At 39.0% G+C, this 15467-nt stretch overlaps 1 protein-coding gene across 5 annotated transcripts in view; it reads left to right on the top strand.

Annotated features, from left to right (window-relative positions):
* PMS1 (PMS1 homolog 1, mismatch repair system component) overlaps nucleotides 1-15467 on the top strand; it is a 44284-nt gene that overhangs the window by 7566 nt on the left and 21251 nt on the right. For all 5 annotated transcript variants that reach the window (XM_038142306.1, XM_038142309.1, XM_038142307.1 and 2 more), the window contains 3 exons: nucleotides 1049-1151; nucleotides 2210-2373; nucleotides 13331-13447. In XM_038142306.1, the coding sequence (XP_037998234.1) occupies nucleotides 1049-1151; nucleotides 2210-2373; nucleotides 13331-13447 (384 nt within the window). The remainder of the gene's footprint in view (nucleotides 1-1048; nucleotides 1152-2209; nucleotides 2374-13330; nucleotides 13448-15467) is intronic.

The following is a 15467-nucleotide window of genomic DNA, read 5'->3' as shown; positions in this document are numbered from 1 at the left end:
AGTGGGTTGTGTATTTGGATGGAGATTTCCAAAGATGCTTTCAAAAGTGTTGGTGTTTTGATAGATGATGACAGACCTCAATCATTGGTTCCTTCTAATGAGCTCTCAGATCAAAATGCCATCTGTTCAGAGCTTCTAATCAGCTCTATGGTATGTTTCATAAGAGATGGGAGGTGGCCTGAGTGTATGAAGTGCTTTAATAAGTATTACTTCTTGTATCAGTAATTATGTTAATTAACACTCCTGTCATTAATTGTGTTCTGCCTACCCAAACTGCCCCCTGAAATTTCAGTTTGAAGGTCTTTGCTATTGGCCCTTAAATAGGTCTGCAATACTGTAACTCCCAGTTAATCAATTATTGTTTTTGTCTCCAGGGGCATGACTGAATGCTGAATGATTCATGTGAGACACTGAAATAAACCAAAATATCCTGAAACTCTGTATGTGTATTAAACTTCATCTTCCAGGTGGTTAAAGGGCAGTGGTTCTGTTATTCACAGTGTTGGTAACTGAACTCTGATTTACGACTGCTCTTGCTAAAGCAATCTGTGCATTACCTTAATAGCTTACAAAACTTGCTGTGACTGATTGCCAGATACGTTTAGGTGTGGAAAGATAATATATTGTTTGTTTGAGAGTAATCTTTAAGTTTGTGGAATCTCACATCAATTTAAGTTGTCCTAGTGTGTTTGTCTCACGGAGGGTAAAAATGCAGAACTGTCAATTGATAAAGTTTATTTAATCTGTGCTAGAATAGAAAATAGAGCAGTGTGTGTTGTAGGTAGCAGGAATTGCTGTGCTTTGTGAATCAGCGTGATAGAAATGCTTTTAGTTAAATGGCAGGAGACATGCAGAATAATGCTGAATGTTTCTGTGCCTGTAAGAAATACCTGTTCAAGAAAAAAATTATAAACTAATTAAATGTAATTATGGTGACTAAAGTAACAGAGTGGTGTGGTGAGTGTTGTAGCAAAGCTTATCTAAGCTCATTTTGAACTTTGTCTATCCCTGATTAACGTAGGTTTTTTTTTTACATCACTCTCTTCAGGTTTTGGTCACAACAAAGACAGCTGCTGATGATTTCAGCATTCAGTATGCTTTGGATAGCAACGGACATGTAACCTCTAAAAAGCCTTCCCATCTTGGGCAAGGTAGGCTATCACTGTTCTGGTGTTGCAAGGTGACAGGTGTATTTTGTGTTTCTCTGAGGCTCTATCTGATGTTGTAATACCTGTTGGGTACTTAAAGGCTGAGTATGAAATCTTTGCAGCTGTAAACGTTTCATGCCTTGTGTCTGTCAGCTGAGAATGTGTTGTCATAGTGTAAGAAATGATACGTCTTGGAAGTTGTTCTAGATTGTAATTATAAACTAGTTTCTCCTTCTCTGACTCACTTCTTCAAGCTGACAGTGGAAATAAAGCCTGTAAAAATTAAATGCTCCAATTCTGTGTAAGTATGAAAGATTTCTTCAGGACCAAAGTAACATTTCTGTATGTAGCAAAATCCTTGCTTAAAGGAAGAAGAATTACCCTGCTGCCATACATAGGTTCTTTCTAACCTGCAGGAAGGGTGTGTACCTAATTTTTACTAAGGATTCTTTTTAAGATTTAGCCTGTATAGTATTTTCCACAGCCAGAACGCCTGCAGGTTGCAATGCCACGTCTTTCATTGAAATTGAGTTCTCTAACATATCTAATGCTTTGCAATATCCTTATGGGCTAGGAATTTGTGTGGTTGTGTTGGTAGATGAATATTCCTCCTCCTACTGTATACTGTACCTTGAGCAGAGGTATTTGGCTCTTCAGGTAATACCCTAAAGCAAATTCTTGTGAAGGCCCTTAAAGCACAGTGTTCCCTTTCCTCCAGATATGTGTGATTAGATTCTAGTCTGTTAATTAATCATTTTGCTAATGAAAGCTAACTTATGTATTGAGACAGCTTTATTTAGTGCTGATTCTTGTTACAGTGTATGAGAGAAAGCTTAATGCTGCAGTCATAACTCTAAATAAAGGAGAAGAATCAAAAGTCTTGAGATACCTTTTGGGAGGTAATGCCTGCTAATTTGGCATATTTCTTCTCATGCTAATAACCTGATTTAGTGTGGCAGCATACAAACATACCTGTTTCAGTAAAAATAGTTTCCTCAATATCCACTCAGTAATTTGCTCTCAGTGTAATTTCTGCTTTATTTTTTATCACCTTCTTGCAGGTACTACAGTAACAGTCCTAAATTTGTTTAAGAATCTTCCCGTAAGAAAGCAGTTTTACTCAACAAATAGAAAATGTAAGGAAGAACTGAAAAAAGTCCAAGATCTACTGACAGCATATGGTATCATAAAACCAGACCTGAGGATAACATTTACACATAATAAGGTAATAATGAGTTTTTTCCTGTCAGCTATCTTAAGGATCAGTTTCTGATGAATCCATGCAGTTCATGTAATATTTACACAAAATCTTTCATTCCCAAAATTTTTCTTCATCGTAGCTTTGTTTTGGACTTCCGTTTACTTTCTCCTTTCATAGGTTTATATTTATAATGGCTACAGATTTTAGTGTTAAACTCCTAAAACTCAGGCTCAGGTATTTTTGGTGTCTTGCAACAGATGCCTGGTTAGATATATGAAGTATAAAAATTATTTTACATGCTAGTGGTGAGTAAAGATGGTGGTGATGTTTTGCAAACAAAGTAAGACCTTATGAGACCACAGGGCCTGAAAAGGTAATAACCAAAGCCACCTGAAAAAACTGGTAAAACTTAACTTTTAGACTGTCTACCTGGATAAAAGCTACAGTTCATACAGGCAGCTTGCTGTATTCTGAGTCATAAGAGCTCAGTACATAACAATGATTTTATTTAAAAAGGCTGGAAGGTTCTAAACAATTTATGTCATTGTTGTAAGAACAGGAACATGTTATAACAACATTTAGTTGAGCTAGTTGCTCTTGATTAAACTTGGGAGGATGACTGCAGGAGTTACTTGGAGATTACTTTGACTTCACTGCATGCTGAATGGTAATTCTACACCACAGCTACAGAAATGGTATGTTGAGCCGTTCTCCTTAAACTGACCCAAATTTAACAGAACATATTTCATTGGCTGTACCCTGGCTTCTTACACCTCTGAGGGGCAGGCTGTGCTAATGAACTTCCAAGTTGCCACAAAGTAGAGAGTGACATCTCGTGGCCAGATTCCTCAGCAATTCTGTTTCTGCTTTACTATGATGCTGTTTGTTGATATTTGTCATGCTCACTGAGACTTGATCAGTTACCCCATCAATCAAACATTCACGCTTCAGTTCCTTTGCAGTGGGAGTAGGAAAAGGCACTGTGTGCTTTCCTGAAATGACAACAGATTTCCCTTCCTCTTCTGGACTCGTTTAATATGCTTTGATTATATTTATGTATGTATTTTTAAATATCACTGTGTAGATACTGTGAAAACTAAAGCTGGCTACAGAATTAGTATTTCAAGGCTGAGAAAGAGCAGCTACTTGTAGTCCTATTTCATTGAGATCACTGAGGATTTGAAACCAGACATTTTGGGAGGTGTCTGCATCCAAGATTGTATTGAGCTCCTTGGCATACCTACCAGTGGTTCACAATACTGATGTTGGTCAATAAAACTAATTTTGTCTTCTTGGTGGTTTGTTTTTGCCCTCTTCAGCAAGTCACAAACGCTATTTTCTTTATGGTATTTTGATTTCATCCCTTTGATCAGACTATTGAGTATCTTGGGGTGGTTTTTTCTCTGCTTATTTTAATACAGTGGCAGTAAGGTACAAGAAGGTGATTACCTGTATTTTTCAACACTTCCTGCAAAAATGGTATGAAGGGTGGCATGATAGTTGCCATTGCAGATTGGGGTTTTTTTGAACCCCACTTACTAGCTTCAGGGGTACATTCTTCAATAGCCAATTTTAGGGATTATATGAATGGGTAAAAAGTTTCATTCATTGTACTGACAAAAATGATGCTGTTTTTTTGTATTTTTCATTTTGCACTCCCAGCCTTTTGTTAGTTTAATTTATTTTTTAAAAAAGAGGAAAAGAAGTGAGAGAGCGCTCAAATGTTTCATCACAAGAGGTCGCTCAGTAGCCATTGCTGAGACAGGAAAATTAAAGGCTTAAGTAGACAGAAAGTGTAGTCTGTCTCTGTGTGTGGACATGCTTTAAAATAGTCTGAAAGTTAAAAACTGAACTGAGCTTTATAAAATCTACTGTCATTAGCATTCTTTGCAAAACAAAAAGTCACCTGTTGTATCACACCTTTTAAAAGATCTGAAATTCTGAATTTCCAGTGTGTAGCAACTTGCAGTAGGTCAATGGTGCATTTGATTTACCTTATCACAGAACATGAATATTCTTTATTTCTTTTGTCTTTATATGCTAAATATTGTTGTCATTACAATTGCTAATTTGGATCAGGAAAGTGTTTTTTCCATACAGACACTACAGAACATTCGTGCTGTAGTAATACTCTGCTGAATAGTGTTCTTGGTGATTTTATTTGTGTGTGTGTTTGTTATATTTTTGTTAGATGTGTACTAGGAGAAAGAATCAACTTGTTAGAATAGCTTTATTTTTTTATGTAGCTCACAGATATTGTGTTCATTTAAAAGACAAATTGTATACGCAGTTATTCAGAGGACTTCTTAGAATCCCAGATTCTTGAGGCTGAACCAGTACTTTCTGTTGCAATGGAAGAAAGTACATGTTGAGAGTACAGTCAGGTTCCTGGGCTTAAAAGGGCAAGAAGATAGCAGAGGTGAGCTGTTACAGAAGGAGACAAGGAAAGATGGACTGAAAGACTAGAAAAGATAGTAAGTTAAAAAGGTATAAATAAAAATGTATTTCAAGGAAGTTTTCTAAATAAATTACAAAACCGATACTTAAAAAAAAAAGCCACACCAGAAAACAAAACTAAAAACAACCCTCCCCCAGAAAAACCAAATCCCCCCACCTATTAAAGTCCTCTATTATATATGAAGTTGAAGGGAAATAGTGGGTTGGATGAGGTTTGAGCAGCTGGTCTTGAGAAACATGCCCATGGCCAGGGAGTTGGACCCAGATGATCTGCAAGGTCCTTTCCAACCCAAACCATTCTGTGATTCTCTGAAAGCATAGCCCTGGCTTTACTGGGGAAGAATGTAGTAAGGCTGAAGCTGTCATAAAGTGTCTGAGGTTAGGCATCTGGAAATGGTTGCCTGATGAATTCCAGCAGAAACTTATTTTGAGCTGTTGAAGTATAGATGGTTTTAGGATATATGCTACATTGCATGGTGAATTTCCACCATATCTGATTGAGTTTTTTAAAAGGCGTGTGCCTTATGCTTTTGAATGAAATTTCCAGAAATTTTTTCTTCTTCCTACATTTCATGTCTGTGTTAGTTTGGAAAATATGGATTTCCGTTAAGTGTGGTTCTTCACAGAAAAGAGGTCAGACAATCCTCTTCCAGCCTTTGGTTGATTTTTAGTGGGTAAGAAAATAGATATTCTCTATTCCTCCTCAGATTTATTTATTGTGGACTCTTGATTAGTGGCCTTCCAAGATAGGAAGGACTCAATTGCTCTTTCTGCTCAGAATGTTTTGTTTGCATTAGCAATAAATAATGAATCACTTTGCAGTTCAACCCTTGAGGTACTATTGCTATTTTGACAACTTGGATTAGCTAGTGCTCCTTCTTTTTATGAAGGTTTATCCTGCCAAGACATTCTTTGAATACTGATAATGTTGATCCTCTTGCCAGTATGGTTATGTTAGAAAGAGGTATTTTTCTTCTTTCATCACCATGTTCCTTGAAAGCATATTGAATAATGAGACAGCCAAATGGAAATAATTTACATGAGTATTCAGCAAGTTTATTTAAAGTTAATGTTATCTGAAGGCGTGTTAAGAACATTTCAAAGTCAGCTACTGCTTAAACTGCCTCAAACCCTTCAGCCCCAAATACTGTGTTCTAGCAACCTGTGAGCTCTGGCTGTGTTTTACCCAAGGTGGTGAAACACAGCTTTTGGTAGTTCCAGCTCTTCTCTAGAACTGCAGTTTTCACACTCTTCTCTGTTTAATACCAGCAGCCCTCAGCTCAGTCTCTACAAACCACTGATGTTGATGAAATAGAAGGGTATTTCATCAGCGTTCTGTAAGACTGATGATATGGAATGCTTTAATTCTATTTCAATTGCCTTTATTCCACAAATGCCAAAATGAGCGAGGACACCCAGTAACTATACTTATTTTAACCATATTAGATATAGTAGAGCCAAAAAATATTTCAGCAACAGATGGTTTAGATGGTGCCTATCAGCAGGTCATACTGTGCACAAGGGGTCCCATGTCTTGTGCAAAGTACGGATGGGCCGTGAGTAGGCTCAGTAAATTTTCCAGTTCCTGTTGAGGAAAACTTGGCATAAGTGTTTTTTGGGTTTTTTTCCAGTGTTTTTCACACATAACATTTGAAGCTTGGTCACATGCAGTTCTGCCTAAAGCTGTCTCTTGTTTGTTTCTTAAGAGAGTTGTGAGTCAGAATGTTGGGTGCAAAGTCCATGTAAAAAGTCTTGTAATAACTGTAGGTAGTAGACTTCCCCAAAACCTCTTTTGTTGTTGGTGTTGACTTATAGGATGCCATCTTTGTGTTTTCTTTAAAGTAAGTTTCCTCTATTTTCCAAAGTTGCATAATCTTAACCAACAGTTTGTATGAAATAATCCAAATCCAGTGTTTTTTTCGGTGTCCCTGTCCTCTGTAATAGTGTGGATTTTTAGAGAGTGAGTGTGTTAGGGTAAATTTACCATTTTTAATAATGTCAATATACTTTGCATTCATTCATTGTGCTTCCAAACTCTGCTGTAGCTGCATGTTGAAAAGAAATCTGAATTGAACAGAAATAGCAGCACATAAACTCTGTTTTGAATTGGAAAGGCTACTCTGTTTAGTGTAATGATGATGAATGAAATCCCTCCCTAATCTGTGTGTCTTAAAATATAAAGAGGAATTATGATTAAGAATCTGCAGTGCTCTGCCGGCAACTTGCTTCCCTTCTAACCTGGAATACAGCTCAGCCTTTGCTTCTATTCGTTGCTCAGTGGCTTTGCTGAGAAAGCCAAACAGAGAGTTAATTATGGTGTTTTTTTGTGCTGAGGACACCTGTCCACTAGGAAATGCGCTGAGACCCTCAACTCAATTTACATCAGCCAGAGAACAGCTGCCAGATGGTAACTACTTTTGGTCACTACCAACCTGGTTGAATTTGAACTGGTGACCCAGAGGTGAAATGCTTTATATCCTATTACTAATTCCTTGAGGTTTCCAGTTTCTCATCCATCACTTTTTACAAATGACAGCACAGTATATGTCAAAAATCTCAAAACAATTACTGTTTCACATATGCAGTGTGTTGCAGAATCTGTGCCTTTGCAAGGCTTTTGCACTCACACTGTCAGCTTAAAAAGGTAAGTGGAAAAGAGGATGTTTCCAGAACCGCATGGGAATTTTCCCTCTTCTTTAGCCTTGTACTTTGACACTGTTGTATATGTTATTTTTGTTAACTGCTGTTTTACAAAAGGCTTTAAAACCTCCCTTTATTTAAATAGAATTCACTGCGATGTTGTGTGTTTTCTGAATCACAGTTTTGGATTGGAAACTGGGTGTTGACAGTAGTTTGACTGTTTAGGAGGCTTTTTAAATTTTTTTTTCCTCCCTGCTAGGGAAGTGGAATTTAATAGAACCTTAGAATATCTTGAGTCGGAAGGGACCCACAGGGATCATTGAGTCCAGCTGCTGGCCCTGCACAGGGTGCCCCAAGAATCCCACCATGTGCCTGAGAGTGTTGTCCAGATAATTCTGGAACTCTGTCATGCTTGGTGCTGTGACCACAGGCATGGGGAGTCTGTTTCAGTGCCCAACCATCCTCTGGGCAAAAGAACTTTCTCAGAGAGTCTGAGAATCATTAAGGTTGGAAAAGACCTCCAAGAGCATCAAGTCCAACCTTTGACCAAATACCACCATGCCCACTAAACCTCATTATGAAGTGCCACATCTGCTCAGTGTTTGAACACTCCCAGGAATGGTGACACCACTTCCCAGGGGAGCCTGTCCAGTACCTAACCACTCTTGCAGTGAGAAAATTTTTCCTAACACTTAACCTGGACCTCCCTGGTGCACCTTGAGGCCATTTCCCCTGTCCGGTTGCTGCTTGCATGGGAGAAGAGCCTGACCCCTACTTGGCTATGCCCTCCTGTGAGGTTGTGAGCAATAAGATCACCTCTGAGCCTCCTTTTCTCAGGCTAAACACCCCCAGCTCCCTCAGGCTCTCATCATCACACCTGTGTTCTAGCTTCATTGCCCTTCTCTGGACATACTCCAGCACCTCCATGTCTTTTTTGTAGTGAAGGGCCCAAGACTGCACACAGGGCTTGGGGTGTGGTGTCACCAGTACTGAGTACAGAAAGACAATCACTGCCCTGGTCCTGCTGGCTACACTATTCCTGATAGAGGGCAGGATACCACTGGTCTTCTTGGCCACATGCTGGCTCATGTTCAGCTGCAGTCAACCAGCACCCCCAGGTCCTTTCCCAGTGAGCACCTTAATAGCCACTGTTCCAGCCTGTAGTGCTGCAGGGGGTTGTGATCCAAGTTCAGGACCTGCATCCAAAAAGAGTGCGCCTGTCCAAGCCATAGTTTCTCCAGGTGAATGCTGTGGAGTGTCCAGTGTCCAGGATTTACTGAAGTTAAGGTTACATCCCCAGCCTTCCCCTCATCCACTAGGTGGGTCACCTGGTCATAAGAGGAGATCAGGTTCTCTGAACACCCGTGGCCGAACATGTGTGATTAAAGCAATGAAAAAGCATATGACTCTCAATAGTCTTTGGAATTCTTGAAAGGCTTTGAAGACAGGTATTACCAGATGAAGATCTTTGTAATATCTGTTAGCTCCTCTCCTAACTCTCAAATCCAAATATTTCTCCACTGTCTCATGCTCAAGAAAGTCTTTTTGTTGAGAGGGTGCTCTCGTGTCATGAAAGGGAAATCTGAGTAAGGAATACACTGGAATTTGTAGAATGAACAGTGCTGTGGAATATGACTGTCTTTCAACAAATCCCCTTGATAGCTCTAATATGCAATGCCACAGGATAGACAGGTATGTAGCTGCATCTGATGAGGGGAGAAATGGTGCCTTGAGTTTCTGTACTGCATATCTCCACTGGTAATTGTCCCAGCATCACGTACAAATGGAGGGGGCCACTGATTCCTTAGGGGTGAATATAAAATGTCTAGGAAAATAATTGATTAGTTGCTTAATTTTTTTTATATGCTAAATTGAAAAAATTTTGTGATTTCTGTTTTCAAGGGCAGTTCATGTAAGGGTTCCCTTTTAGTAAAGCAACTTACCACTGGTTTTAAAGCAGGACACCAGTTAAGGTGTGGAGCTGAAAAACAGCAGCACTTCTCAAGGCTGACATTCTAAAGAATGTGGTGAGGACTTCACATTGATCAGTTTTGATCTTAGCAGATGGGTTTTCTTCCACTGCAGAGAATGTGCCAGCCCTTGGAACTGATTGTCTGTGCATCATTAAGATGAAGAGGTTATAGTATTGGAGGATGTGGTTTTGTTTCCCTTGGGCTCAATTCTGTCTTGGGATATTGCTGCCTAGTTTTGTTCCATTTGTGTCCTCTTTTAACAGATAGCAATGCTTCCAATTGAAGCTTAATATGCTTTTATGTCAAGAAACTAAGAAACATACTGGCCCAAAGAGTTATCTGCAGTAAGATCTCAGATGCTAGGGTGACAAGATTTTTGAAGCATGTAGCACAAAACTAGAGACTGTGAAATGCAGTTCTCTTTTAAAGAGCTAACTCAAGTTACGTTACCAGCCTACAGCTCATGTACAGCTGCTTGCTCAACTAGACTTTTACACCCCCAAACCTTATTACAGGGTGAGTAATATGACTGTCATGAAATAAATAAAGAAAATAGGTGGGGTTTGGGTTCTAAAAGTCTACTTTAAGTCCACTGCCATTATGTAGTAATAAGGTAAATGGAATGAGTCAGTTTAACTCTCAGCATCATAGTTGTGCTGAAGTAGCCACAGTTGGAAACAGCATCTGGTCCCAGTTCTAATTAAGATTTTGCTTTTATCTGGGATTGCGATTCACTGTAGCTGCTAGAAATGCTAAAATATGAAGGATAGTTAGGGATGCAGAGCAACTGTTTTTGGTTTTTTTTTTCTCTGTTCTTCCTTGGGGACTTTGAAGAAACAGATAGTGAGCAACTCTTAGTTCTCTCAAGTCCTGTATAGCAAGGACCCCAGTGGGAAGAGGTTGCACACTCTTTTTCTGCACTTCACACGCTTTTCAAGGAATCCTCCTGCACTGTTTGTGTTCATCCTGAAATAACAGATGCCTACTCTGTGTGTGCATGGAGTCATACAGTCATTTAGGTTGGAGTGTACACTGTCATCCTCCACAAAAGTGCCTGTGTCCTAGGGCTGCTTGGGGTGGAGGAATAGCTACGCACAGTCACACACATCATTATCAGAAGATAATTGCATATGTGCAATAGATTTTATATGCATTAGGACATTTTGTAAGATCTGGATCGTGCAATCCCCTTCAATGAAACAGAGAGGTGGAATATATTTGGCTAGCTCTTGCAGAATCTAAGATGGGCCATATGTAATAATATATCTTTGAGTAGGCTGTTTCTGCAGCGTCATCATACTGACTAGAGTCAGATTCTTCCTTGGCTCATCCTAGACACCCGCTTTATATGACCTAGAAAAAAATATGGGGGGTGTGTGAGAGGGGTGTATTTTTAGCTAAACTAAAGGGTATAAGCAAGGTTAAAAAAATAGGGTAATGCAGGAACCTCATGGCAACACTTTCCAAAATAAATTAAATGGAACAGGCATTGTTTCTCTGATTTTTTTAATGCCTGTTGATACATTTGGGGAATCTAGAAAAATAATTTTCTGTAAATTACCAGCTCTTCCTATGTTGCTTCATAATATGCAGTCAGGGCTAGAAATGAATACACACTCTCTTCTGTCTCTATAGAGTATAGACACGTAGGAGTTCCATGGCCTCTTTACTTTATGGCTTTAATTTAACCTACAGTGGTAACTATTTCCTAAAATTCTTTCTGTCGTACTGAGTATCTAGTGAGTCATATTTTTTAAATATGACTATTTAAAAAACTAATCTGAACCTATTACAGTATCTACTTTTAGCAAGTTTGCATTTGGTAAGTTCTCATTTTCCACAGCTTTCTTAAAACCACCTTACTCAAGTGATCTTTTCAAAGTTCTGAGTATCAGCCATTCCGGCAGGTCAAGCTGTGTAATAACCTTGCATTAATCAGCAGCTAAGATTTATATCTGTACCTGCAGCATCACACTAGGATACCCGAAAATAAACAGCATGATGTTTATATTAGTCATGTAACAAGTGTCTTTCTCAGTTTGGTCACATGCATTTAATTTAAAATACATCCAGTAAAGAAAAAAATCACTTGGCACTTTCTGTTTCCATTTTAAGTAATCAATTTTAAAATAGAAGCAGTACAGGATATGTTTTATAAGAGGAGCTATAAAGAAGAGGACAGATTCTTTCATCACTCCAGAATGTCTTTGAGGAGGCTTAGAGCAGGTGTAGAGGAGAGAGGCTGAGGCAGCCCTGGGCTGTCCTTCACCTCTGCCTGCTCTGGAGCACGGCGGGACTCTCTGCAAGAGCTGTGGACACCCAGCCCATGGCTCTCCTTACTTGTTCTTCCTTCTCCCCTTTTTCTGTTCACTCCCCCCCCCCCCCCCCCCCCCCCCCCCCAGTGTAAATTGTGTTTCATGTTTGAGGGGTTCACCTTGCTGTAGAATAACCAAGCTGTGATCCAGCACGTGCAAAGGGCTGTCAGGCTGCTCTATAGGAGGTGAATTACATTCAGGCGGGGCTAAAAAGCCCCACTTCACAAATGCTGCAGAATGTAATGGAACTGGAAAATTAAAGATTTGGGAAATAGTTTAGGGTCAACAGTCTCAAAGTTTTACAATTCCACCTGTCCTGTAGGAAGGGAATATCATGTTCCAGGAGAACTGTGTTCTTCTGTGGAATTCACCCCTGAAGGCCAGAAAATATTCCACTGGACAGGTGGAATTTTAAGACTATGTATAGCATTTCTTGAGATGGGTGCTTGTGTATTTTTTGCTCTCTCACCATCCTTTTACTTAACAGCATGTACTTGAATACTGTGAGCTCATTTTGAATTTATTGGACACCTAGTACCTACTGAAAGTATAAATTTCAACAGCAGTCTAACATCCAATTTAAAATGCAACATGCTGCATTATTTTTCCTTTTGTATTTAAAGGAAAACATTGAATACACTCAGGCAACTAACAGTGGCAAAAATGAAGTGGACCTGAGTGTAGCAGTCTCAGTTGCCTAGAAGCAGAAAACCAGGCAAGGATAACATTTTTTGTTGTTGATACACAGCAAAGAAAATCAGCAGATTCAGAATTAAATTTGTGACTATGTGTCATAGGACTTCTCATTAGCGATAGACAAAATTTCACTTCCCGAAGTAAGTAACACCTTCTGTATGCATAAGTGGACTTGACAAGTAACTTCTGTTGAAAGTTGCAGTTCATATTGCCTTACTGTATTTATTAAGTCTTTGTAATTATATTTCAAGACATGTAGCTAATACAGCAGATGGTCCTTCATCCTTCTAACTTGTAAAAGTTTTCATTAGACTAATAACTGCTTTCCTAATACATAGCTCCTTAGAAACTGCTTTTCTTTCTAAATGGCAGGCTTATCATAGACCTGGAGTATCCAGGTGAGAGCTATGGATGGACAGCTAATAGCCTGATCTCTACTAAAATAAGCTCTTTGGTATAAGTCACTTAAACATTGCAGTGCCCACTTTCAAATATTGACCAGCCTGTGAAAGACTTGTCATAAACCCTCAACTTTAACTGCTCAGGAAAAGCACAAATCCCAGTGCTGTATATCTGAGAGGAAAAGTAATATTTGTACTGACTTGGTTTTAACAGTTGCCCTCAGGTACAGAAGTCCAGAATAGCCACAAAACATGCATGAATGCAAGCTTTGCTTAGTTTTCCAATTTCTGTGTGTCTAAATAAGTAATACAGTATGAGAAGACGTGTCAAAAGGTACCATATCGAGTCTGTTAACACAGAAAGTTGTGATTTTCAGAGGGTCAAGGTACAGAATGTTACATATACAGTGTGTGTGCAGTTGCATATGCATGTTCATAGACATGACATGAGTTCAACAAATATAATGTCAAAAATTTGACTCTGTGCCATTTGTTTCAGGCAGTTATTTGGCAGAAGACCAGGGTATCGGATCACAAAATGGCCTGTATGTCAGTTCTGGGAACAGCCGTTATGAGCAGTATGGTACCTTTTCAACACTGCTGCGAATATCCTGAGGTGAGTTTAAACTTCCTTCTCCCAAATTCACTTCAGGTCTGTCAATGAAGAGAACTAAAGAAACGCTCAAAAAGAAGGAGACTTCGAAAAAGAAGATGTATCTCCAGATTGACATGTGATTAATGCATTTGATTCTATTACTGTCCTCTCTGTAAAATTAATTGGTTTGGTGATTGAAAATCCACTCCAAGAATCACCTCGTCAGGACTCATGTGGCACTGATCAAATGGCAGTAAAAACAGTTGTGATGACAAATGCAGAATTGCTGATTGCTCAGAGCTGTCTCAGTTGGGATTCCTGGCCCACAGGCAGGTTGTGCTCTCATTAATATCTAAGCATTTAGATGGTTCTCATCTTCATGGCCTCTTAGCCTTGTACTCTAAAGAGTATTCCCTCAATTTCAGTGGGGGCACCTGAGCAGTGAAAGAAACACATACTTAGAAGGGCAAGTTATGCAAAACTTCCACCAAACACGTATTTCAACTAAACACTTTCTAGTTGTCAAAGAATTCTGTGTTCTTGACTTCTTTTTCCCCTTCTGAAAATGAGGGAATTACCCATTATACCCTCCTTTGTCTAATGTTTTCAAAAATTTTTTACTTTGCTTCCATTTTTGTTGGAAAAAATTTTATTTAAGGGGAATCTTGCTACCTTGGAACATTCTAAGCTGCATTTTCCTGTAGCATGTAGTAATGAGCCTTGACAGGATGAGATGAATCCCTGTAAAGTCACAATGGCTCTTAGACACAACTTACCAGTGCTGCATTCAGCATGGTGCTTAATAATATTATTCAGACTTTAAGGTCTCACTGTTTATATGTGCAGCTTAATAGCATTATTCAAACTTAAATCTTAAGTTTGCCAGAGTGCTTTTACACATGCAGTAGAATGAGGGGGAACAAAGCAAAGTCACTTCTTGTACTTTACAAAGTTTTAGTTGTTTATGTCTGAACTGAACATCCAGAGCTATTCTTACCTGAATGTGCTTGGATGTGCCTCCAGGACAAGTGCAGGGGGCTCCAAAGGGAAGATAAGGGGGTATTTAGAAGGGACTAGCTTGGAGGAGGCACTTAGGTTCTCACATTACTTCTCTGCTATATCGTGAGGCATCCATATTCCTTGAATAGAAGTTGGAGAACATTCCATCTCTCTCTCTGTCTCTAAATAGTGTGTAAAATACCATGTGCATCATTTATAGGTGTATAAGTGATCCATGCATAATGTTGACGTTCAGAAACTGTGGACATTTCTAAACTAGGCAGCCAAACACTACGGAGTGGCAGAGTTAAGTTGCCTGTGTAATCTTTTCCTCCCTTGTGTGCAGGTATTGGAGCAGGTATTTAAGGGCAAGGCATACACTGCTTTTTTTCCTTCCCATTCAGTCTGTCTCTCAGTTGCTACACAGACCAGAGGGCAGCTCTTTAATTCTTGTAACTCCTATTTGTTCATTGTGTAGCTTCATGCTCCTTTGCTGCAAAGTCTACTCTGAAGACAGAACTAATCTTCCTCTTCCTTACTGCAGAGTTTAAACTTCTTCAGCAAGTGATCCAGGGATTTTAAAGACTCGTGTTCTTGAAAACATCTCCATTATGGGCACTGAATGAAACAGGAACACATTTCAAGTTAGCTTTGAAGCATGCAAACTCAGGAGCTATTTGTAAAATAAAAAGAAGACCAAGAAAGTAAAGAACTGACGCAACTTTTTAGACTTTTCAAATCCCCAGTGTTATAAATGGATAGATTTATTTGGGCTGAAAACTTTCACACAGGAAATTTCCCTAGTGTCTTCCTGTGAAGGTTAAGTTTAGCAGCTACATGTGCCACTGGGAGAAAGATAAGTATAAAAGAAAGGCATTCTGCTGTCCACCTGTCACAGATATATTTTAATACATATAGAAGTTGTGGTTTTTAATAAAGTCTTTATTTTTAAAACAGTTGATCTAGTATGAAATCAAAGTTTCATTAATATTTTCCAATCTCTGTAATTTTGTCTTCATAATTCATATAGTTTCATATATGA

This window comes from Motacilla alba, chromosome 7, assembly GCF_015832195.1.
Source record: "Motacilla alba alba isolate MOTALB_02 chromosome 7, Motacilla_alba_V1.0_pri, whole genome shotgun sequence".
In the NCBI taxonomy this organism is placed as follows: Eukaryota; Metazoa; Chordata; class Aves; order Passeriformes; family Motacillidae; genus Motacilla; species Motacilla alba.
This window is presented reverse-complemented; position numbering and strand designations above follow the sequence as displayed.